Below are 22913 nucleotides of genomic sequence, written 5' to 3' on the forward strand. Positions count from 1 at the left end.
AAGTTGAGGATGCCATCGTCTACCTGCTGAACCATGTCTACGCCCACCTGGACAAGCCAGCGAGCACTGTGAGGGCCATGTTTTTTGACTTCTCCAGTGCGTTCAACACCATCGCCCTGCTCTGCTGGGGGAGAAGCTGACAGCGATGCAGGTGGATGCTTCCCTGGTGTCATGGATTCTTGATTACCTGACGGGCAGACCACAGTACGTGTGCTTGCAACATTGTGTGTCCGACATAGTGATCAGCAGCACTGGGGCTCCACAGGAGACAGTCTTGTCTCCCTTTCTCTTCACCATTTACACCTCGGACTTCAACTACTGCACAGAGTCTTGTCATCTTCAGAAGTTTTCTGATGACTCTGCCATAGTTGGATGCATCAGCAAGGGAGATGAGGCTGAGTACAGGGCTACAGTAGGAAACTTTGTCACATGGTGTGAGCTGAATTATCTGCAGCTTAATGTGAAAAAGGTTAACGAGCCGGTGGTAGACCTGAGGAGAGCCAAGGTACCGGTGACCCCTGTTTCCATCCAGGGGGTCAGTGTGGACATAGTGGAGGATTACAAATACCTGGGGATACGAATTGACAATAAACTGGAATGGTCAAAGAACACTGAGGCTGTCTACAAGAAGGGTCAGAGCTATCTCTATTTCCTGAGGAGACTGAGGTCCTTTAACATCTGCCGGACGATGCTGAGGATGTTCTACGAGTCTGTGGTGGCCAGTGCTAACATGTTTGCTGTTGTGTGCTGGGGCAGCAGGCTGAGGGTAGCAGACACCAACAGAATCAACAAACTCATTCGTAAGGCCAGTGATGTTGTGGGGATGGAACTGGACTCTCTGACGGTGGTATCTGAAAAGAGGATGCTGTCCAAGTTGCATGCCATCTTGGACAATGTCTCCCATCCAGTACATAACGTACTGGGTGGGCAAAGGAGTACATTCAGCCAGAGACTCATTCCACCGAGATGCAACACAGAGCGTCATAGGAAGTCATTCCTGCCTGTGGCCATCAAACTTTACAACTCCTCCCTTGGAGGGTCAGACACCCTGAGCCAATAGGCTGGTCTGGACTTATTTCCTGGGATAATTTTCATATTACTATTTAATTATTTATGGTTTTATTACTATTTAATTATTTATGATGCAACTGTAACGAAAACCAATTTTCCTCGGGATCAATAAAATATGACTATAACTATAAAAATGGATACTTGAAAAGATTAAGAACAGAACTGGACCACTCTCCTACACAGTGGAGATTGTATCTGATGTCATCTGGAGACAACACATCGATCAGTTGAGGAGAGTAGTCAAATGTAAGAGAAGAAAGTTGTCCAGAGGTGTCAGAATCACTTCCTGCAGTCCCAGAGTCAATTCCTAATAACCACCACGGAGGAGGCCACACAGCCTGAGATTGTTTCACAAGCAATAGCCTCACCGGCCAAGCAGAGTGATTCCACCCCTCTGTCAGGAAAGACATTATTCCACCAGAGTAAGAGATCCTGCACAGCAATTAAATGTTTAGGCCTGTGTTTAAAATTTACTATGGTGTGGATGTCTATATAATAGTTGTATTATAAAGAATACTGTGTAGATATAATATACATATAATGACTAGAATCAGATCGGAATCAGAATCAGGTTTATTATCATCGGTATGTGTCATATTTTAAATTGCCAGAATCTGGAAATCAATATCACTTTATCCCCTTTTCCATCCAATACTCAAGATTCGGAATTGAAGACTTCTGCTCATCAGATCTTGAACAGAAATTAAAGTGTACATTAGTAAGTCAAGATTTAAGTAATACGCAGTTTAATATAGAAATAGAACAATACCTTGTCAAATATGCTTGTGTCAGAAACAAAATATTTCCCACTCATTTCAATCCTTTAAAAATATTTTGCAACATTTAATGCATGATCACAAGCTCAAGTTACTTCACAAGGGTAAAAAGCATTATTTTACTTTAAAAGGAAAGCAATACGAAAATTCTTGGCAAGAAGGACATGAAGAGGGATGATTACTGAGGTTATACGCAAAACCTATCAACCAGAGAAAAGATTATGTTCCAGGTTGCTCAAGGAGGTTAGGAATGGGGAACCAGAAATTGCAGGGCCAACAAGGGATTGCAGAAAAGGATCATGACGGGATTTTGAAAACAAGATTTAGCATTTGACAAATCTAACTTCGCTGGAACAGAGGCTGTACTTTCAGACAAAAATCTTTTATTGTAGCAATGAATATGGACACAAGTTCATTTTGTAACAAAATGAAAAGTTAAACCAAAGAGCAGAATGACAGAATTGATAATAAAATGGCCACTTTATTAGGTACCACCTGTACCTATCCACTTCAATGTTCGACATGTTGTGCGTTCAGTGATGCTCGTTGGTGCACTGTTACAACGTGTCGTTATTTGAGTTACTGTCACCTTCCTGTCAGCTTGAGGCCAGTCTGGCCATTCTCCTCTAACATCTCTCATTTACAAGGTGTTTTTGGCAACAGAACTGTCGCTGATTAGATTTTTTTTTCTTTGCAGCGTTCTCTGCAAGTTCTAGAGACTGTTTTATGTGAAAATCCCAGGAGAGCAGCAGCTTGAGATACTCAAACCACCCTGTCTGGCACCAACAATCATTCCATGGTCAAAGTCACTTAAATCACATTTCTTTCCCATTCTGATGCTTGGCCTGAAGAGCACCGAACCGCTTGACGGTGTTTAAATGTTTCTTGTGCATTGAGTTGCTGTCACATGATTGGCACAGGTGTGTACCTAATAAAGTGGCCACTGAGTATCTCATACATTAATGGGATATCAGCAAGATTCATGTGGAAGAATATGAAGCTTGATATGTATGGAAAATAACAGCGAGTCACATATGAACAGGAAGCCAGCAAGGAGGAGCCAGGGATTAACTTCACAAGATTACACTGCAAATTGAAGGTAATTCTGCAGCTACAATTTGATTGAGGGGGAAAAAAAATTAGATCATGTTAGTAGATTGAATTGATACGAAGTCAGCTGTTAACCAAAATGCTACATTGTGACAACTGTATTTGGAAAGAGCACTACAAAGCCTATTTCTCGAAGTTATGTGCTCAAATTCTGTTTCTGAGTTTGCTACTATTAAACCTCAGAAGGAAATTGTGTTCCTACTAATATTAACAAAAGCTAAAGCCGCTGAATCTAAAGCTTCCATCAAAGAAATGATGACTTTTGTATTTAGCCAGATTCAAAAAGATAGTCCAAGTTTGAAACAAGAAAATTTAATATGGTATCAGGTCATGGCAGCACAAAGAAATCACACTTGGACATTCTTACTTCTGCTGTTATTACAGTATAGAATAACTATGATTTCATCTGTGTTATATAGTTGCATGCATCCTCCTGACAAAATTTTGGTACAAGATTTCTAGTATTATTTTGGTAGACGGTGAGATTCTGATGCCATGTTCACCTATCTAGTAGGTACAGAAGGGTGTGGCTGAAAAATAAAGTATGAGAGCAGCTGGATAAGAAACCTTGCAAAAAGGATAGTCAAAAGAATGGCTGCCTATCCTGGTGCAGCAGCATTCCTCCTGGGCTGGAGCCCATCTTTACAGTAATACAGGAGGTGCACAACTCTGGGAGATGCCGTTTACAGTTCAAACTACTTCTAGGGCCACTTGATTGACCTGATGTGCAGGTCAGCCAATAAAAGCTAGCTCCTAAAAGCTGCACCTCATTTGAGCTGGAGTTTTTAAAGAGCCACGTTATTCATCCACTGAAGAGTACTATGACAGCTACAGCAAGAAAAATCTGCTCCCCAAAACATTCTCTATTGCAGCCAAGCTCTGATACCAAAATTTTAGCGGCAACGGCAGTTTTGTTTCATTTCTCGAGAATCAAAATCTTAGCGAAATGCAGTTTTTCCAAATCAAGATACAAAACAAAAAAAAAATATAGAAGCTTGATTGGGAGGAACAGGTGATAACATTCAGAAGCATTCTGCAATCCTGATCACGTTCAGAAATATCAGCAGTAACGTGATTACATAGGAAGAGAGGGGGCACGGCCTTCTGCCTTCGGTTCATAATCGGATGAAATTTCTGTTCCGTTGTTAATATCAGATAGCAAATCAAATTCCACCACCTCTACTCAAATCTACACCCTCTAAGCCTAAAGACTTGGCAGACCAGAAATTAGATGGTGCAGCTGCGAATCAAGACAGTATGTTATTACACTGTACAAAGATGAAACTAGGGTTAGGAAGTGATCACAGATGGCCATAGGACTCAATGGCTTACAGTCAGCAAGATTAAGAGGAGGAAGCAGAATAATTATGTTGGGGGCTTACAGGGAGGGGGAAATTAGAGGGCAAAGAAAGCAAAATGCAAGGCTAAAATCAGAATGAAAAGACATTTGGTATCATGGCAAAAAAAAACACACACACCCAGAAAAATATTTCTAAATCCATGAATCAGGAGCAGAATTAAGCTTCTCACTCATTTGAGCAAGTGCTGTCATTTAATAGGATCACGAGTAATCCAGTCATAAAGCTTTAGCTCCATATTCCCACAGCAGCTTCTCACCACCCCCACCCATCGAGAATCTATTCAATTCTGCCTTAAACGCTCATTATGCACTGGGATGCATGACCAAAATTACTGAGAGGCAAGGATGTGCGATAAGGAGTTACTCATAGGAGGAACTGCAAGGGGCAGGGAGGAGGGACTAATGTGAAGATTACTGATAACATTCACAGTATTGCAGCTCCGGGGAGAGGAAGTGGACGTATGCACACACATAGGCAGGGAGACTTGCATGGGAGGAAGCTGGAGAGTGGGCCCACAATACCCAAAGTTTCAAAGCTGTATTAAATGAACGGCCTCTTTACTCTCCTTCTCCCCCACCAACCTCAACCCAGCCCCACCCAGTGAGCAGACTGCGGGTGCTGCACAGAAGGCAAGATGTAGCTGGTCCTTTGGCAAGGTCACACAGTCACCACTAGTATTGGTGATTTGCACAGGAAGGAAAGTAAGATCAGAACCATCAGACTCCAGCAACTGCAAACAGGAAGGTCTTGTGGTTACTGCTCAAAGAACCTTTCAGATATTGTCAAATGGTAGGAGGAGGAAATTCTGGGCCTATTTTAGTTACTCATGATACAGTGAAAGAGGGGCAGCAAGTACTTAGGGAAAGGAAATGAAAAGACAAGGGGAACTGAAGAAGCAGGTATGATAACCAGAAGGACAGCGAAGATAATGCGTATAGATAAACTTAACTCTCAAAAGAGAAAATGCAAATAAAGTATGTTACTTAATCACAGGACAGGACAATCCCAGAGTGGATACTTGGTATTTTGTTCAGTCCTGGAAATAAGATCAGAGCTTAATAATACTCTGCAACCCAAGATTAGTTTCCAAAATGGAAGATACAACTCCCGTTTTAATGAAGGCCATGTCAGGTTTCATTTAAAAAAGTCTTTAGGGAGTCCCAGTAGGTAGTTTGCATACTGCAATGTACATTCAGTGGCCACTTTATTAAGTACACCTGCTTGTTAATGAAAATATCTAATCAGTCAATCATGTGCCAGCAACTCAATGCATAAAAGCATGCAGACATGGTCAAGAGGTTCAGACTAAACATCAGAATGGGGAAGAAATGTGATCTAAGTGACTTTGACCATGACGAAGGGTCTCGGCCCAAAACATCGACTGTACCTCTTCCTAGAGATGCTGCCTGGCCTGCTGCGTTCACCAGCAACTTTTATGTGTGTTGCTTGAAATTCCAGCATCTGCAGACTTCCTCGTGTTTGCGTTTTTAAATTTGACATGGATATTAGTTTTCATTAGTAATGTACCAATGGCAAAATTCTGTGCAATGGACATTAAAGCCTTCACATTTAACACAATGAGTTAGTATAATGACACATAACCTCACCTCCCCAATCAAAACAAATATCTTTCAGCTAACATCGTTCAAATAAATATAGAATTCTTCCTCCCTCACCATCCAAAATTGCATTAATTTCCCCATAAATTAGCAATTAATGATTAATTTTTAAAAATTTTCCTCCAAGCTTGCTGTCCCACTTTATGGGCTTCACACCTGAATGTCTGGGCGAAAATAAAGAGCTTAAATGGCCCAGCATTAGCTATCTATACCGTAGACAAGTCGTTGGAATCAAGCAAACACTTGTGTGAGACGAACAGCGCTTACTGTACTTCAAAAATGGTTTCTTTGCATTCACCACAAAATAGAAGGGCAGCAAAGCTGATGTCAGAGACAAGTAACTTTATTCCAATCTAGCACAAAAAATTTAAATCAAACATAACAAAAAATTATACAAGTCCGTAATCACTACAACTAGTGAAAAGGCGGCAAAAAAAGCGACAAGAGTTGAAAGATAAAGATTCACACTATTCCCGATGTGAGCTATACAAATAACATCAAAACAGATTCATCAGGAATTTACCTTGCAATAATTTAGGAAGATATTTACCTACAAAATTTGAATAGGCAAATTCTTTGGTTCAATGTGGATAAAAATATGAATGAACAATATTTCCAAAATGTAAAGTTGTAAATAAAATTCTAATTGCTGCTAGTCTTCCTTCATTATTCAGCCCTACACTAAGGTCAGACTTGTGCTCTTCTGATCCATTCTCGATACCTCCTGTTCCATGTAGAAAGGGAGAGTTTTGAAAATATTGCACTTTACAAGTTCAAATTTATTGTGTGTTAAATAAACAGAATTTTTCAAATGCATTTATTGCTATCCTGAGGCATGGTTGCTCACTTTTTATTTCACTCTTTCAGCTGGTGTTCTATGTACAAATGGTCAGAAGATGGGTGAATGTCAAGTTCTTCCAATGGGAGGTTTGATGTGAGTTTCTACTGTGCAATCAAGCAATTACATTAGGAATTCTGAGGTAAGGGTGGAAGGGGTGGAGATACATCTTTACTAAAGGAGGTGTAAGGTGCTCCTTCCCTCCGCAAGCCAGCAGTTCATCCTTGGGCAAGGTGTAGCACCTGCTTAGCTCCCTTCCACACACCCCCAATCAGCATCATGTGAAGCCATGGGAATAGGTGGTGGATGACTGTACAAGCAGCTAGTGCACATCACAAGTTCTGGTTATGCAACCATTGATCTCAGACAGACAATGGCTGGGGTCACCCATCTTGTAAAAACACTACCCAGAAGATGGCAATGGCAAGCCACTTCGATAGAATTTGCCAAGAACAATTATGGCCATAGATTTTCCATGTCAAAAAGACACAGCACATAATGATGATTCTGAATAGTACATGGAAGGAGAACAAAAGATGACCGTGTTTATATTCAAACAGTCAATTAAAATAACTCAATTATATGCCCATGATTAAATCAATAGGAATAAATAACATGCAATAAATCAATAGGAATAGTTTAATTTTTACTTCAATACCACCAAGTATCAATGTTTTAAAAAAAATAAATTTCTCTCTCTTCTCCCCATCTTCTTCATCCCAACATTTGAGGATAATATACCTAATTTTATCTGGTTTCATAGACTTAATACAGTTGACTACAAAACTAAAATCTGCCCATGATATATCCAGGGCTCCAAAACTTCAATTATACTCAGACTTTTACCACAACTCCAAATTCTTTAGAGAATTTAATGAAATGGAATCCTGCATTCCTGAACAGATTTAGACTCAATACCAGCAGGTTATATGGTGGAAAATTGATGCACAGCAAGTGCTTCCTGGATGCCTTCAGGTTCTTGTCTGGAGTTGAACTGTGCTGACTAGGAAGATCTCATCATTACTTAATTTCAAGTGTGCTGGTGTCAGATAAGATAGTGTTAACTCTGATGTTTGTGGTCGTTCTAGGATGTTATCCTTCAATGGATAAAGCAAAACAAAGTAAATCTTTTAACTGGAATATCACAAAGAATAGTGGCTCCTGACATGCAGGTCTCAGTATCTGCAACTTTCAAAATTAAGATTATTTACCACCACACTGGTAAAGAAACGTTATACAGCAAGTTATCTCCACAATATCTTGCAAATCTGATTTGGTTAACAGCAGATACACAGGATGTTCAGCACGTTGGTGACGCAGCTACAGAGCTGCTCACACCTCCAACTGCTTTGGGTTTATTCTGATCTCCCATGGACTCCGTGAAAATTCTCATGACTTTAGGGATCTTCCCCCACATCCCAGATTTGGATGTTAATTGACCACACGTAGTATAGATGGGATGGGAATTTAGTGGAGGCAACTGGCATTTTCCTCTAAACTAGTGTAGATTTACTGAGTTGAATGCGGTCTTTCAAGAGACAAAGAAATAAATAACATGCACAAGCCAGTTGCCTTGCACGCTATAAAATAACAGCTTATACATTCGCAGACAAATTAGTACAAGACATGAAATTGAATTGTAAATGAGTATGTCTATAACTTGTTTAGGAAGTTCCATAAAAATATTAATTATTTAAGCATATACAACTGAACATGGAAATATCTACAGGAGGGAGACACAGCAATAAAAAGCTACGACTGAATTAACCATAAAGAGTGATTTTAACTGAATAAGAAATTTTTAACCCTATCATATCCCAATGTTAACTTCATGTTGCTGTAATCACCAACTTTTGATATGCTCGTACTGTCAATTATAAAAGCATTGGTTTTTAATTGAACCACTATATGACATCTAAATTTTAATTGAAGTTCTTTAGTATATTGCACAAAAGACCAATACTCCAACAATGGTTATTTAGTTCAAATGTATTGAAATTGGGCACCAAAGAGAAAGAAATATTGTCAGACTGTTTGGTGTTGATAATGCAGACCATGGATGATTGTATGTTTGGTAATTCATTGGTTGAATGTTCTGGTTACAAATTTACATAGAAAAGTGGGGAAGTGCATGTTAATGGCCAACATTCAAATATACCACTTATGTTCATTTTGTTTATATTACTCCACAAGAGACTGTGAGATGGAAATTGGTGAAGCATAAAATAATTAGAGGAAAGGTTTAAAGGAAAAGCAGCAAATAGATAACAGTTTTGGCTGCTATGCAGTGAATTAACTTCAGTTATGAAGTAAACCCATTAGAATTACACATTGGATTTCACTGGGATTTATGTCAAACTTAAATTGGGTATACACCTGGAGTGGCTTCACAGACAGTTTTTCAATGTTGGATTCCAACCTCAGACAGATAACTTCAACACCAGTTCAATACAGAATCAGATTTAATATCATTGGCATATGTTGTTAAACTTGTTTTGTGGCAGGAGTACATTGCAATACATAAATTATATATACTTTAATATAGTTATTAAAAAGTAGTGCAAAGGAAAAACTAGTGTTTATTTGTTCATTGTCCATTCAGAAGTCTGATGGCAGAAGGGAAGAAACTGTTCCTGAAACATTGAGTGTGTGGCTTCAGGCTCCATTACACCTCCTTAATGGCAGCAATGAGAAGTGGGCATGTCCAAGGTGATGGCATTGCCATCTGAAGGTGTCCTCTGTGCTGAGGACAGTGCCCATGATGGAGCTGGCCAGGTTTACAACTTTCTGTAACTTTTTGCCAATCCTGTGCCAGAGGTGATGCAACTGGTTAGAATGCTGTCCATGGTACATCTGTAGAAATTTGCCAGAGACTTTGGTGACATACCAAATCTCATTAAATTCCTAATGAAATATAGTCTCTGTTACGTCTTCTTTGTAAATGCAACAATATGTTGTGCCCAGGATAGATCTTCAGAGAGGCTGACACCTAAAAACTTGAAACTGCTCAGCCTTTCCACTGCTGACCATTCAATGAACACTGGTGTCAGTTCCCTTGACTTCTTCCTGAAGTCTACAACCAATTTCTTGTTCTTACTGACAAGGTTGTTGTTGTGGTGATACTACTCAACCAGCTGCTGATCTATCTTGCTCACTATGCCTCCTTATCATCTGAAATTCCGCCAACAATAGTTGTGTCGTCAACAGATATGTGTGTCGATGTCATTTGAGCTTTGCCTAGCCACACAGTCGTGGGTGCACAGTAGTGGGCTAAGCATGCATCTTTGTGGTGAGCTAGTGCTGACTCTCAGTGAGGAGATGATATTCTTTCCGATCCAAGTAGACCATGGCCTCCCCGTGAGGGAATCAAGGATCTAGTTGCAGGAGGTAGAGGCCTAGTTTTTTTTTTGTTTTTTTTTTGAGCTTGTTGATTAGAAACAAGGGTATGATGGTACAAAACTAAGGACACCAGATCGTAAAATTACTGTGAAGGATTATAAACTTCATTATCAGACCACAGACACTTCAGTTTGTGGACACTGTGTAATGCTGGTAGCAAATTATTACCTATTTTCTACCAACTGAGGGATACCAAGTACCTCAGAGTGCTCTTCAGCAAACTAAACCCTGCTTCTAACCCAGCCCCACTATATCAAGCAAGGTCACAGAAATTACACTGACCTTTCATCTGTGTTTATGTAATAAATTATACATAGAAACATAGAAAATAGGTGCAGGAGTAGGCCATTCGGCCCTTCAAGCCTGCACTGCCATTCATCTGGCTGATCATCCAACTCAGAACCCTGAACCAGCCTTCCCTCCATACCCCCGATCCCTTTAGCCACAAGGGCCATATCTAACTCCCTCTTAAATATAGCCAATGAACTGGCCTCAACTGTTTCCTGTGGCAGAGAATTCCACAGATTCACCACTCTCTGTGAAGAAGTTTTTCCTCATCTCGGTCCTAAAAGGCTTCCCCTTTATCCTCAAACTGTGACCCTCATTCTGGACTTCCCCAACATTGGGAACAATCTTCCTGCATCTTACACAGGGTACTCACATTCCACCACTGAACTGGACAGTTTCAGGATTCTTGTTATGTACTTCATTGATGACAGCTAAAAGAGCAGTTGAGGCCAAACCTGAAAATATTTCTGAACTATGTCAGGAATGTACAGTGTTGTTACCCTAAATTAGCATCTGATAACTTCTGCTGGACTGGCATGGATAAACACCTTCAGTCAATGATCAGGGGCTACAGCAAATTGATACTTATTTTTGACTAACAGCATGCTAGAGTAAGGAATAGGGGAACAAAAACAAGTAGCATCCTATATTTGCTATGTATCCTATAAATATTAAATAAGGCTCGATGGCAAAATATACCACATGACCATTACTACTTGCATACTGACAAGTTAACAATTTGAGACAAATAACAGTACTAATCAAGAGTTTTAGAGAGATGGTAAATTCTGGTACTCTGCCTAAAAGTATTTATAACTTTTCCAATAGTTTCTATACAATACTTTAAAAGCACTACTCCAAGACACTGAGCAATTTTAAGGCCACTTGGGAAAAGGGAAAATTACCACTTGATTGCAACTACCACAAATGATAATCTTGTGCCAAAATTCCAATGGGATGATTTCATACTACATTTCAGGTGCAAAATTAAAAGCTCTTGTTGAACTTGGATGTTAGAATCCCACTGATTCTCAGCAAAAAAGTGTTGACAAGTTAATAGTTTGGCTTGTCTGTTTGGGATACTGATTGCACATTACTAATGTATGAAGCACACTAACTAGCTTGTGCTGAGGGTGAGCAATGAGATGGGAGCCTCTAGTATAAAAAAAGAATTTGCTGCAGGTTTGAAAAGTGCTAGATAAGGCCTCATAATAAGCTAACACCCTCTCCCAAATAAGCTAACATGCATATCTGAGGTATTTTGTAAATGATTCATGAAGTAACTCAGACATGACCCTTTTGGATTGAAATCAGCAAAAGCAAGGAGCACCAAAGTGACTTAAGCAGCCAGGAATTAGGAGAAAAGATAACAGTATCATCTCTCAAAAGTAAACTTTGCTGGTACATACATGGATCAAACCACTCCTGTATTTAATTCTTAACTACACATCTCATGGTTAAAAAGCCTGCAGGAAAATGATGGAATCTTGCTCCAGTGCCACAAATGAGCAGCATTACACAGTTTTCTGCAGTGTCTGATATTCAATTCCATTGACTGCAATTAGGCATTGTGTAAAATGGGTGGCAGATTTAACATTGACTCTTTTGCCCTACCACCAGAAACATTTGTTACTTGCAAGAGTTTCAAACTGAAAATTAGGAACAAAGTAACTAGGACTTCTGGAAAAGCAACTTAAAAGACACCAGCAGATTTTGGAGTTGTGGAAGAACTGAAAAAAAACTAAAAAGGCCACTGATCTTAGAGTTTCTAAACTATCTGAAGTCAGCAGCTTTTCAATTTGTACATTTGGGTGTGTCACCAAAGACTTCGCCATTCAGTGTTAAATATGGAAACCATTCAAAAGGTTATTGAGGGTAGTGCAAGCTGGAGGGGGAAAATATGTTAAGTAATGACCAACTCGTGGATCAGCAACTCACCATTTGCACCACAACAATAACAGTTCAAAAATACCCGCTATGCCATAAAAAGGCCTAAAAGCTCCAGGGCTGGTATAAACCAAGGGCAATTTGAAGATCAACTAGACTAAAATACAGAACACTTAGATAAAAATCACGAAGACTCATTTAAAAAAAGTGTTCAACTGGCCTGCTAGGAAACCACTTTTGATCCTATTTTTGCTACCAACTAACCAGCTATTAAACAAAATAAAGGGAATTTTCACAGGACGGGCTCTTTGGGCGGAGGCAGTCATCATCCTCTATGGTACTGCTTCCACCATGAATCAGCACCTTTCGAAAATGTATTGAAGAAGCCCATCAATAGGCCCATCAGGCGGTGATGAAAATACGAGAAAAAAAAATCTCTGGTGCACAGGAGAGCACGATAGTCGATGGTCACCACAACCACAAACTCCGGTACAACTCGTACCGGGACTACAGCAAATATTCCACATCACCCCACCATCCGAATAAAAATCGTGGGTATGAAAGACTGGTAAGTCAACTAAAAAAAATACAGGAAGCCTCTGTTAAAATGTCTGCTTTTGAATTTCCTTTTGATAAATCCCTGATTTTCATTGGCACTTTCAGTGAACGCATGATTAAAAAGGACCCGAGATCAGTAGGTTGCAACACTTAAAATTAACTTTCCGAAGTTAACCTTATTTAGTCGGAAACACTTCATAAAACCGTGCACGTTGCCAATATTAACCAAGACCAAAAAAACTGAAGTGAGAGTGGGTGGTTCATGAGAAACTGCCCTGTTGCAATGAAGCCTGGCTTGAGTAAACTGACTTGCCGAGGGTGGGGAAGCAAGACGGAGAGAATGATTAAACCAAGCTAGACTCAGATAAAACAGAACCATTGTCCCAAGACTGTGACCCTACAGCGCAAGAACAGACAGAATGCCAAATAAGGCTTCCATCACCCACCAGACTACTGTTAGGAAAGAATCCCATACATGACGCAGTTCAGGAAGCTTTGAGTCATTTGAGTTCCGTTACAAGTTGGACAACAGCCAATGATAGAATTAAGAGCTTTGTTGAAATATTAATGCACTTCCCAAAAAGCGGGAAATTTCCAAGCAAAGGGAAATGCATGTAGTAAAACTGCACTAATTACTAAAGATTTAAAATTAGACTGACCCCAAGAAAGGGTCGTTAGGAATTAACCGGTGCACTTTGTGAAACTGTCAAGCCACAGAGGGAGCGCTAAACCACGTTACAGAAGTAGCAGTGTACTCCACTGTTGCCCCTCTAGTGAATGGTAGCCGGAACTGGCATTCACTGGGAGCTGCACCGATCCACAGCGAGGGCGCGGGGCGGCCCGGACCGGACCTATGCTGGCAGGCAGGCGGCATCGCTCCAAGTTGAACAGCAACGGCGGAAGCTGAACTTTCAAAAAGGTCTATACAAGTGAGGGGGGGCAAGAAACTTACAATAAAAACGACGAACAAAGCTCAGAAATGCATAAGAAAACATATTCCGGCAATACTGACGGGAGTAAAATTAACACTCAAACACAAGGCAGTAAGCACCGATATCACATTTGTACAGATGATTGTCTGCTTACCGTTTTGGGCATTTTGCTTTGTCGTACTATCAGGCCACTTCCAACAGAGACTCAATTTTCTTTTGTACAAATTGCCGCTTTTTGCTTAAAGGCAGATGTTCGCTCCGCCCATCGGCTACTCGCCGCTCTGCTGCGATTCAGAAATGGCAACGCCAGCACAAACCGATCAATTAGGCGCCTTGGAAGCAAGCACTTAGGAAAGGAGATCTTGAGCTACGTTAACTGCACTCTGAGAGCAGTCACTACTTTAACTTTGTATGAAGCACAACTCCAACTTCCTGCTAACGGAACTTGACACCACACCCAGGAAAATGTTCACATTTTAAGCAATGAGGAAACAGACCCCGCCTCACAATGTTGCAACGGGCACGGCTACTGGTGATAGCAAGCAGTCCAGATCACTTTTTTTTGTGCACGTGAACAATCTAAGAATATCTAAGGTATATATGAGCACGAAATATTAGATGAGTAAGCAGGCTTTAAGGAGAATAAGAAAGCATCATAGATCCAGGCCAATCAACGCGTTTAAAGAAAACTGAAGAACTTTTAAAAATAATACAACATCTTAGAAGTACTAATAATAATTTGGGGAGGTAAGAGAAGAAATTTAATGTTTCCCAATCAGGCCCAATCGGAGCAAGGGACTCCTGGAGCGAAGGACTCCTGGTTTAGCCTCTTTGGATCCAGCCATGAATTAATATTGTTCTAAAAATAACGAAAAGAAATCCCTCATTCAGGAAGGAATATATAAACAGCTAGAAAATGCATAAAGTTAACAAAAGCGCGTCCCTACATTTTTGACGCTCAACCAGCCATTAATATTACACAATGAAACTACTAAACCGTCTATCGAAACTCAGAGCCAAAATATTTAGTAGTATTAAATGGATAGATCGACATAATCTTCTCGCAGAAATTTAGGATTCGATGAGGAATGTAAAATAATCATTTACACCTACACTGAGAAAGAACAGGAGGTAAGATTACACTTTCTCTCCTATGGTATCATAGAGAAATAAAACACTACGGCACCGAAACAAGCCCTTTGGCCCATTAGTTTATGCCAAACTATTAATTTGCATAATCCCATTGGCCTACACCTGGACCATAGCCCTCCATATCTCTCTTATACTTGTACCTATCCAAATTGATAATAAATGCTGAACTCGACCCCACTTCCACCACTTGCACTGGCAGCTCGTTCCACAATTCCCCCCCCCCGTGAAAAAGTTCCCCCTCATGTTCGCCTTACACATTTCACCTTTCACTCTTAACCTATGACCTCTAGTTGTACTCTCATTCACCTCCAGTGATAAAAGCCTACCTGCATTTACCCTATCTACAATCCTCATAATTTTGTATGCCTCATCAATCTCCCCTCAATCTTTTTTTTTACATTCTGGGGAATAAAGCTCTAACCTATTCAATATTTCCCTATAACACAGGTCTCAAGTCCCAGCAACATCTTTGTACATTTTCTCCAAACTCTGTAATCTTATTTACATCTTTCCTGTAGGCAGATGACCAAAACTGCACAAAATACTCCAAATTAAGCACTAACAACGTCTTATACAATTTCAATATAACATCCCAACTCCTGTACTCAGTACATTGATTTATGAAGGCCAATGTGCCAAAAGCTTTCTTTACCTGTCTATCTACCTGTGACGCCATTTTCGAGGAATTATGGATCTGTATTCCCAGATATGATCGTTTTATTGCACTCCTCAGTTCCCTATCACTTACCAAGTAAGACCTACCCTGGTTTATCCTCCCAAACTGCAACACCTCACACATGTCTGCATTAAATTCCATCTGCCATTTTTCTAACTGGTTCAGATTCCACTGAAAACTTTGAGTCTTCCTCGCTGTTCACTACACTCCCAATCTTGGTATTAGAACATAGAACATAGAATAGTACAGCCCATTACAGGCCCTTCAGCCCACAATGTTGTGCTGACCCTCAAACACTGCCTCCCATATAACCCCCCACCTTAAATTCCTCCATATACCTGTCTAGTAGTCTCTTAAACTTCACGAGTGTATCTGCCTCCACCACTGACTCAGGCAGTGCATTCCACGCACCAACCACTCTCTGAGTAAAACACCTTCCTCTAATATCCCCCTTGAACTTCCCACCCCTTACCTTAAAGCCATGTAGTTCCGCTATTTAAGAAAGGAAGGAGGCAGCAAAAGGAAAATTACAGACCTATTAGTCTGACATCGGTGGTTGGAAAGATATTGGAGTCAATCCTCAAGGACGAGGTTATGAAATACCTCGAGGTGCATGACAAGATAGGCCGAAGCCAGCATGGTTTCATGAAGGGAAGATCCTGCCTTACCAACTTATTGGAATTTTTTGAGGTAATCTCGAATAAGATTGACAAGGGAGAGGCTGTGGATATTGTGTATTTGGATTTTCAAAAGGCCTTCTATAAGGTGCCGCATATGAGGCTGCTTAATACGATGAGAGCCCATGGAATTATAGGAAAGATATTGAAATGGGTGGAGGATTGTCTGATAGGCAGAAAGCATAGGGTGGGAATAAAGGGATCCTATTCTGATTGGTTGCCGGTTACTAGTGGTGTTACGCAGGGGTCAGTGTTGGGGCCGCTTCTTTTTACAATGTATATCGATGATTTGGATTATGGATTAAATGGTTTTGTGGCCAAGTTTGCGGATGACACCGAGATAGGTGGAGGAGCAGGAAATGTTGAAGAAACGGAAAGGTTGCAGAGAGACTTCGTCAGTTTAGGAGAGTGGGCAAAGAAAGGGCAGATGAGATACAACGTTGACAAATGTACGGTTTTACATTTCGGAAGAAGAAATAATCGGGCAGATTATTATTTAGATGGGGAGAAAATTCAAAAATCGGAAATGCAAAGGGACTTGGGGGTCCTCGTGCAGGACACCCTAAAGGTTAACCACCAAGTTGGATTGGCGGTAAGGAAAGCGAATGCTATGTTGGCATTCATTTCAAGAGGAATAGTGTATAAGAGTAAGGAGGTGTTGATGAGGCTCTATGGGGCATTAGTGAGACCTCATTTGGAGTATGCAGTTTTGGGCCCCCTATCTTAGAAAGGATATACTGATGTTGGAGAGAGTTCAGAGAAGAGTTACGAGGATGATTCCTGGAATGCAGGGGCTAACATATGAGGAGCATCTGTTGGCTCTTGGATTGTATTCATTACAGTATAGAAGAATGAGAGGGGATCTCATAGAAACGTTTCAAATGTTGAAAGGATTGGACAGAGTAGATATGGAAAGGTTGTTTCCCTTGGTGGGCGAGTCCAGGACAAGAGGCCATAGTCTTAGAATTAGAGGGTACCTAGTTAAAACAGAGATGAGGAGAAATTTTTTTAGCCAGAGGGTCGTGGATTTGTGGAATTCGTTGCCACATATGGCTGTGGAGGCCCGATCATTGAGGGTGTTTAAAGAGGAAATTGACAGGTATCTAATTAGTCAGGGTATCAAGGGATATGGGGAAAAAGCCAGAAATTGGAACTAGATGGGTGGATAGTTTAGCTCATGGGGGAGCTGCAGAGCAGACTCGATGGGCCGAATGGCCTACTTCTGCTCCTTTGTCTTGTGATCTTGTGATGTCCTCTTGTATTGAGCAGTGGTGCCCTGGGGGAGAGGCACTGGCTATCCACTCTATCTATTCCTCGTATTATCTTGTACACCTCTATCATGTCTCCTCGGCCAAGACAGGCAGGTTTGTGGATCTTGGGTAGGAGGTAGAAACGGGATTTTCTTGGGTAGGAGGTAGAAACGGTCCTGGCCGACCTATTGTCTCAGCTTGCTCCTGCCCCACCGAACTCATTTCTGCATACCTCGACACTGTTTTATCACCCCTTGTTCAATCCCTTCCGACCTATGTTCGTGACACTTCTCACGCTCTTAAACTTTTCGATGATTTTAAGTTCCCTGGCCCCCACCGCTTTATTTTCACCATGGATTCCAGTCCTTATATACTTCCATCCCCGATCAGGAAGGTCTCAAAGCTCTACGCTTCTTTTTGGATTCCAGACCTAATCAGTTCCCCTCTACCACCACTCTGCTCCATCTAGCGGAATTAGTCCTTACTCTTAATAATTTCTCCTTTGGCTCCTCCCACTTCCTCCAAACTAAAGGTGTAGCTATGGGCACCCGTATGGGTCCTAGCTATGCCTGCCTTTTTGTTGGCTTTGTGGAACAATCTATGTTCTGTGCCTATTCTGGTATCTGTCCCCCACTTTTCCTTCGCTACATCGACGACTGCATTGGCGCTGCTTCCTGCACGCATGCAGAACTCGTTGACTTTATTAACTTTGCCTCCAACTTTCACCCTGCCCTCAAGTTTACCTGGTCCATTTCCGACACCTCCCTCCCCTTTCTAGATCTTTCTGTCTCTGTCTCTGGAGACAGCTTATCCACTGATGTCTACTATAAGCCTACTGACTCTCACAGCTATCTGGACTATTCCTCTTCTCACCCTGTCTCTTGCAAAAACAGCATCCCCTTCTCACAATTCCTCCGTCTCCGCCGCATCTGCTCTCAGGATGAGGCTTTTCATTCTAGGACGAGGGAGATGTCTTCCTTTTTTAAAGAAAGGGGCTTCCCTTCCTCCACTATCAACTCTGCTCTTAAACACATCTCCCCCATTTCACGTACATCTGCTCTCACTCCATCCACCCGCCACCCCACTAGGAATAGGGTTCCCCTGGTCCTCACCTACCACCCCACCAGCCTCCGGGTCCAACATATTATTCTCCGTAACTTCCGCCACCTCCAATGGGATCCCACCACTAAGCACATCTTTCCCTCCGCCTCTCTCTCTGCATTCCGCAGGGATCGCTCCCTACACAACTCCCTTGTCCATTCGTCCCCCCCATCCCTCCCCACTGATCTCCCTCCTGGCACTTATCCGTGTAAGCGGAACAAGTGCTACACATGCCCTTACACTTCCTCCCTTACCACCATTCAGGGCCCCAAACAGTCCTTCCAGGTGAGGCAACACTTCACCTGTGAGTCGACTGGGGTGATATACTGCGTCCGGTGCTCCCAATGTGGCCTTTTATATATTGGCGAGACCCGACACAGACTGGGAGACCGCTTTGCTGAACATCTACGCTCTGTCCGCCAGAGAAAGCAGGATCTCCCAGTGGCCACACATTTTAATTCCACATCCCATTCCCATTCTGACATGTCTATCCACGGCCTCCTCTACTGTAAAGATGAAGCCACACTCAGGTTGGAGGAACAACACCTTATATTCCGTCTGGGTAGCCTCCAACCTGATGGCATGAACATCGACTTCTCTAACTTCCGCTAAGGCCCCACCTCCCCCTCGTACCCCATCTGTTACTTATTTTTATGCACACATTCTTTCTCTCACTCTCTTTTTTCTCCCTCTGTCCCTCTGAATATACCTCTTGCCCATCCTCTGGGTCCCCGCCCCCCCGTCTTTCTTCCCGGACCTCCTGTCCCATGATTCTCTCGTATCCCCTTTTGCCTATCACCTGTCCAGCTCTTGGCTCTATCCCTCCCCCTCCTGTCTTCTCCTATCATTTTGGATCTCCCCCTCCCCCTCCAACTTCCAAATCCCTTACTCACTCTTCCTTCAGTTAGTCCTGACGAAGGGTCTCGGCCTGAAACGTCGACTGCACCTCTTCCTACAGATACTGCCTGGCCTGCTGCGTTCACCAGCAACTTTGATGTGTGTTGCTTGAATTTCCAGCATCTGCAGAATTCCTGTTGTTTCCAATATTTATATATCTGGTCCTGTAGGATACCTTGAAATAACTTTCCCACTACTGTTGACAGACTCATTGGCCTATAATTTCCAGGGTTATTCTTAGACCCTTTCTTAAACAATGTAACAGCATTAGCTATTCTTCAATCCCCCGGCATCTCACCCATGGTTAAGGATGTTTTGAATATCTCTACTAGGGCTCCTGCAGTCTCTGCACTAACCTCCCACAGAGTCTGAAGGAACACATTGTCAGGCCATGGGGATTTATCCACCCTAATTTGCCTCAAGGCAGCAAACAGCTACTCCTCAGTAATCTGTATAGAGCCCATGAACTTGCTAATGCATTGCCTGACATCTATAGATTCTGTGTCCATCTCCCGAGTAAATACAGTTGCAAAAAATCTATTTAAGATCTCTCCCATCTCTCTCAGCTTCACACATAGATTACAACACTGATCTTTAAGAGGACAGATGTTATCCCTATCTCCTGGAAGCCCTTAGGATTCTCCTTCACCTTGTCTGCTGGAGCAACCTGATGTTGTCATCTAGCTCTCCTGATTTCCGTCTTAAGTCTTCTCTTGTATTTCTTATATTCCTCAAGTACCTCATTTATTCCTGGCATATGTTGTGGAATCGACAGTACCATGGGAAGATGGTGTCGAAGAAGCTTATGAGAGGAAAAAGATCAAGTACTCTGAACTGGCAACTGAAGCTGCCCAGAATGGCTGGAAGACCAAGATTTTCCCTGTAGAAGTGAGATGCAGGGGATTCGTTGATACATCTAAGACCAGTCTATTGAAGAAGATGGGGGTGAGGGGTCACTCCCTCCAACAAGCGATCAAGTCCTTGTCAAATGCAGCAGAAGAAAGCAGCAATTGGATTTGGATTAAAAGGAAAGAAAACAACTGGGCTGCAAGATGAAGACAAGAGGGTATGGAACTGAGGGGGTGTATCTGGGACACCAGGTAGCACCATTGAGCCCTCTGGAGACGTCGTGGGCTTATCAACGAAACGTCAAAGAAGGAGGGTGCCCACCTGATGACGTACCTACCCTCCCTCCTTGTCACCACTCCAAGCCCACTGCCAACATTGAGAGTGCCGACTTACCATAGGGATTGAAACATCAAGTCCTAGTAGCTCTACTACCTGCCTGTACCTGCTATGCACCTTCTTCTTTTGCTTAAACAGGGCAATTGCTCTTGAAAACCAAGATTTCCTAAACCTAACTGTGCCTTTTATTCTGACAGGAACATACAAACTCTGTACTCACAAAATTTTGCTTTTGAAGGCCTCCCACTTAGCAATTATACCTTTGCCAGAAAACATCCTGTTCCAATCCACATTTGCGAGAACCTTTCTGATACCATCAAAATTAGCCATTCTCCAATTTAGATTCTCAAACCAAAGACCAGACCTATGCTTTTTCATAAGAAAGATGGATGAGCTTAGAGCATGGATTGATACCTGGAAATATGATGTTGTAGCTATTAGTGACACATGGTTGCAGGAGGGGTGTGATTGGCAACTAAATATTCCTGGATTTCGTTGCTTCAGGTGTGATAGAATCGGAGGGGCAAGGGGAGGTGTTGCATTGCTTGTCAGAGAAAATATAACAGCAGTGCTCTGGCGGGATAGATTAGAGGACTCGTCTAGGGAGGCTATTTGAGTGGAATTGAGGAATGGGAAAGGTGTAGTAATGCTTATAGGGGTGTATTATAGACCACCTAATGGGGAGCGAGAATTGGAGGAGCAAATTTGTAAGGAGATAGCAGATATTTGTAGTAAGCACAAGGCTGTGATTGTGGGAGATTTTAATTTTCCACACATAGACTGGGAAACCCATTCTGTAAAAGGGCTGGATGGTTTGGAGTTTGTAAAATGTGTGCAGGATAGTTTTTTGCAGCAATACATAGAGGTACCAACTAGAGAAGGGGCAGTGTTGGATCTCCTGTTAGGGAATAAGATAGGTCAGGTGACAGAGGTATGTGTTGGGGAGCACTTTGGGTCTAGTGATCACAATACCATTAGTTTCAATATAATTATGGAGAAGGATAGGACTGGACCCAGGGTTGAGATTTTTGACTGGAGAAAGGCTAACTTTGAGGAGATGTGAAAGAATTTAGAAGGAATGAATTGGGACAATTTGTTTTATGGTAGGATGTAATAGAGAAATGGAAGTCATTTAAAGGTGAAATTTTGAGGGTACAGAATCGTTATGTTCCTGTTAGGTTGAAAGGAAAGGTTAAAAGTTTGAGAGAACCATGGTTTTCAAGGGATATTGGAAACTTGGTTCGGAAAAAGAGAGAGATCTACAATAAATATAGGCAGCTTGGAGTAAATGAGGTGCTCGAGGAATATAAAGAATGTAAAAAAAATCTTAAAGAAAATTTTTTGGTCGGCTATGTGCGGAACCAAAGGAAATGGAGGAGATCTTAAATAGGTTTTTTGTGTCTGTATTTACTAAGGAAACTAGTATGAAGTCTATGGAATTAAGGGAAACAAGTGGTGAGATCATGAAAACTGTACAGATTTGAAAAGGAGGAGGTGCTTGCTGTCTTGAGGAAAATTAAAGTGGATAAATCCCCAGGACCTGACAGGGTGTTCCCTCGGACCTTGAAGGAGACTAGTGTTGAAATTGCAGGGGCCCTGGCAGAAATATTTAAAATGTCGCTGTCTACAGGTGAGGTGCCAGAGGATTGGAGAGTGGCTCATGTTGTTCCGTGTATAAAAAAGGATCGAGAAGTAATCCAGGAAATTATAGGCCGGTAAGTTTAACATCGGTAGTAGGTAAGTTATTGGAGGGAGTACTAAGAGACAGAATCTACAAGCATTTGGATAGACAGGGACTTATTAGGGAGAGTCAACATGGCTTTGTGCGTGGTAGGTCATGTTTGACCAATCTATCGGAGTTTTTCGAGGAGGTTACCAGGAAAGTGGATGAAGGGAAGGCAGTGGATATTGTCTACATGGACTTCAGTAAGGCCTTTGACAAGGTCCCGCATGGGAGGTTAGTTAGGAAAATTCAGTCGCTAGGTATACATGGAGAGGTGGTAAATTGGATTGGACATTGGCTCAATGGAAGAAGCCAAAGAGGGGTAGTAGAGAATTGCTTCTCCGAGTGGAGGCCTGTGACTAGTGGTGTGCCACAGGGATCAGTGCTGGGTCCATTGTTATTTGTCATCTATA

General features: G+C 41.8%; 1 protein-coding gene across 1 annotated transcript in view; it reads right to left on the reverse strand.

Annotated features, from left to right (window-relative positions):
• msna (moesin a) overlaps window positions 1–14329 on the reverse strand; it is a 92021-nt gene extending 77692 nt beyond the window's left edge. The window contains exon 1 of the mRNA XM_063060911.1: window positions 13994–14329. Within this exon, the coding sequence (XP_062916981.1) occupies window positions 13994–14005 (12 nt within the window). The 5' untranslated portion in view covers window positions 14006–14329. The remainder of the gene's footprint in view (window positions 1–13993) is intronic.
• Between the last annotated feature and the right edge of the window lie 8584 nt (window positions 14330–22913).

Source organism: Mobula hypostoma, chromosome 10 (assembly GCF_963921235.1).
Source record: "Mobula hypostoma chromosome 10, sMobHyp1.1, whole genome shotgun sequence".
NCBI lineage: Eukaryota > Metazoa > Chordata > Chondrichthyes > Myliobatiformes > Myliobatidae > Mobula > Mobula hypostoma.